General features: G+C 48.1%; 1 protein-coding gene across 1 annotated transcript; it reads right to left on the minus strand.

Annotated features, from left to right (window-relative positions):
• Positions 1-723: 723 nt before the first annotated feature.
• LOC131136474 (neurogenic differentiation factor 4-like) lies at positions 724-3,099 on the minus strand. Its single transcript, XM_058083320.1, has 2 exons — positions 2,937-3,099; positions 724-2,219 (listed from the first exon to the last, which is right to left on the minus strand). The coding sequence occupies exon 2, from the start codon at positions 2,217-2,219 to the stop codon at positions 1,155-1,157; it is 1,065 nt and encodes a 354-aa protein (XP_057939303.1). The 5' UTR covers positions 2,937-3,099; the 3' UTR covers positions 724-1,154.
• Between the last annotated feature and the right edge of the window lie 561 nt (positions 3,100-3,660).

Genomic DNA, 3,660 nt, shown 5'->3' on the forward strand with positions numbered 1-3,660 from the left:
ATTTTCATAGCTTACTTAAAGAAAACCTATGATGCTTTTTCCACGTTTCTGCCCTATAAATGTAGTTGGAATGTTGGATCCTGGTGTTAAACCATGCCAAGGTTTCAGATCAGGAGGTTTGGGCATTTGGAAGTGAACCCTGAAAGAACTTTGGGATGGCTCAAAACGCTCGGTTTCAGAAGGTGTGGTTAAACTGCTCCTTTGTGATGTCACAGAGGGGCGGACTCTGCCCTCCCTGAAGCTCTGATACTTTGTTTACGAAACAAGCTCAGGCAGAAGTTATTGCATTTGGTGCATTTGGTCATTCCAGCAATACTTTTTATTGTAACTCCTATACCCCCCATATTAGAAAATGGGGTTGGTTCCTCGTTAGGTACGTGACCAATCACAGCAGAGTGAGTGTGCCCGGAGGCGGGCCGTGGGTGGAATAAATTAAAACAGACCGTTTTCATGGTAGGCACAAATCCAAGGGAATACAGCTGGAATGGGTGCAGATTCTAGAAGAACTATAAAGCTTTGTGTTCTGGTTATTGTGTGTAGCTGCTCTATAGAAGTCCACAACTCAATACAAAGGGCTGAAAAATGAGCCTGATTGGTCCCCTTCATTCGCCAAACAAAGCGAATGTGCTTGTTCTACCGGAACATGAACACAAATTTTGAAAAGAAGAAAATATTATAGGGAAATAGAATATAATATGTAAATATTTATTCAATTAAGTGCGAAACATCAAAAATATGTACAACAATAATACCCAAAAAGCATTGAGAGCAAATGAAGAAGTACCTGAAGGACAAATAAATAAATTAAATACAGTAGAGTTGGCAGTGACTGATAACAAACCAAGAAGGCAGTGAAAGAAAAATCAAAGTTATGAGCAAGATAAATATTAAATATGGATATAAATAAATGTTTTGTCTGGTCGGGCGGATGTCCATCATCTTGGCTTTCAGTGTTCAAACCCTGTGATGCTCGTCACTGCAGTGATACGACATCCAGACATCCAGACATGAGCTTCAAATCATAACCAAAGCAAATAAATAACGTATGAAAGGTGACAGGTCTCAGGTAGATCAACGTGATTGGTCTCTGGGGGGGGGGTGTTGTCTCAGGTTCTCCCCACAATGCAAGCGGCAGCAGTCTGTAGAGCCAACGCTCACATGGAGCTCATCTGAGAAGCCAGCAGATGAGAGGAAGCGAAGGAGTCAAACGCCGCATCTAATGGCAGCTCGTAGCGGGCGGCCTGAAAGAGCGGGTGGCCCTGGGGCCCCCCAGGTAGGCCGCCGGCCGTGGAAGCGGCGTAGTGGTGGGACGAGAGGTAATGGGCGTGGTGGCCCGAGTGGGCCGTGTAGGTTCTCTCCGACTCGTGGGGTGACGGCTCCTGCTTGAGGGCGAAGTTGCCGCTGATGCTGAGCGGGGGCGTGAGGAGCCCGTCGTACGGCGGGGTGCCGCCGCTGCACTCGTTAGGGGAGGGGTTGTCAAACGCCTGCCCCTTGAATCCCTTCATGTGGAGGAGGTGGGACGCCTCCAGGGAGCCGTAAGGGGGGCTGGGGAGCCCCGGGGACGGGTAGCTGAGGGGATGGCCTGCCTGACCGCCCACACCAACCAACCCCGGGACGCCGCACTTGTCTTCCAGCTTGTTGATGAGCAGTGAAGTGGGTCCCAGCTGCAGGCAGCCGGCAACTAGGTTGCTGGTGGGCTGGGAGAGGCCCTTGCACAACATCTCCATGAAGCCGTGGCCCTCCGGGGACTGGCCGCTCTCCAGCACCTCAGACAGCGCCCAGATGTAGTTACGGGCGAGCCGCAACGTCTCGATCTTGGACAGCTTCTGCGTCTTGGAATAGCAGGGCATCACTCGCCGCAAATTATCCAGGGCGTCGTTCAGTCCGTGCATGCGGGAACGTTCCCTGGCGTTGGCCTTCATGCGGCGAGCACGAAACCTCTCCTGCCGAGCTTTCGTCATCTTCTTCTTCTTGGGGCCTCTTCTTTTGGGAGCGTTTCCTCCATTGGGACCGCCCTCCTCCTCGTCTTCCTCTTCCTCTTCCTCCATGTCCTCACTGCCCAGCTCCGCGCAGGAGTGGTGGCGCCCCCCTGCCATCAGACCCATGTCGGGGGTCTCCTCTCCGTCCTGAGAGCTGCCGTCCTCATCCAGCCAGGCCAGGGAGCTCACCAGCTCGCTCACGTCTCCGCTCTTCCCAAACGGTTTGGTCATCATTTTCATCTACGGAGAACACAAACGTCATCAGTTACTCAGCCGCCGTTTGGCGTTTGGCGATTGGCGTTTGGCGTTTGGCGTTTGGCGTTTGGCACGGGAATGTTGTTGAATGTTGTTGTCAGTGGGCGTGCTCCGATATGATCCCATACGAGCACGCGATGGGAATAAGCTGTTATGATCTTCTTATTAGTATCTACTTCCATGCTCCTAGAAGATGAAGGTGCTTTGGGAGCATGGCTGGTCCCCTGCTGGTGGGCTGGGTGGACGTCGTAGGGACGCTGTCAATCTGGGCCATGATGGGATTTACTCGCAAATAAAGCCCAAAGATTAAATCAACAAAATTAGAAATCAACAGACACCAACTGGAAAAAACGACACAAAAGGGAATTTACTTTTTTTCCCAAATTTGGAGTCTGAAGCTTAAAAGGTCACATTAAAAAAAAAAAAATCTTCCATGGAGATCCTAAAACGGGAGATTAGAATAGTTTGGAGGTGAAATGTCCCAGATAATAATTACGTGCTAACGCGTTAAAGTGGGACGGATTATTGTAATGTATGAATTCATAAGTTTTGCCACGCAATTATTAGAATAGAAACGATAATAAAAGACCATATCGATGTCTTCCGTGAGGGTGCCTACCATACGTGCTGAGATGTTCTGTGCATGGATGCCAATCATTAGAATAATTATAATACAAATGAAGATAAACAGAAGAAACTCACCTGCTTGGATTCTCAATCTTCAGGTGCAAAATAGTTTTGAAAAAGAGCAGCTAATAATATAATAATTTAATAATCCAAAATGTTCCTTCTGTCAGCAGGTGCCACCGTCCCAAAGTCCCAAAGTCCCAAAGTCAAGTCTTCATGAGTGCGCATGGAGGCTTCATCCCAAAATGACTGCAGCGGGCTGAGGGGGGGGGGTTGCCTTAAAGCGGGCGAGCCACGCAGGCCACGCCCCACCCTCAACTTACGCGTGGCAGTCTTGTGGCCTTTTCCAACGTTGGCGTGGGGGGGGGGGGAGAGAGAGAGAGAGAGAGAGAGAGCATGCGTAATGACCGTTTTATTTAGGGGGTGTACAAAGGCAGATTGGGGGGAGAGAGAAGATAAATACCGTATAAATAACAATGGGGGGGGGGTCACTTTATATAAATATCAAGTGATCAATATACAAATAAGCAGATATTTGAATTCCATAAGTAGGTTTTGTGTCTGAAAACATGTTGGCGGTTTAAGAAAATAAATCAAATATAAATGACAATAACATATTTTACAATCTGTTACTCTTACATCATAATCCTTTAACAACTTATATTTATTTATGTGTTTTAATTGATTCATAATCTGTCCCATGTGCATTAATGCTCTAATCAAAGCCAAAAAGTGTCAGGTTGTGGTCCAGCCTTCCATCGGTACCATCGGTACCATCGGTACCATCGGTACCAAAAGG

This window comes from Doryrhamphus excisus, chromosome 10 (genome assembly GCF_030265055.1).
Source record: "Doryrhamphus excisus isolate RoL2022-K1 chromosome 10, RoL_Dexc_1.0, whole genome shotgun sequence".
In the NCBI taxonomy this organism is placed as follows: Eukaryota; Metazoa; Chordata; class Actinopteri; order Syngnathiformes; family Syngnathidae; genus Doryrhamphus; species Doryrhamphus excisus.

Excerpts from the sequence above, each read along its gene's own strand:
- LOC131136474 (XM_058083320.1), bottom strand. The coding sequence starts at position 2,219 with ATGAAAATGATGACCAAACCGTTTGGGAAGAGCGGAGACGTGAGCGAG.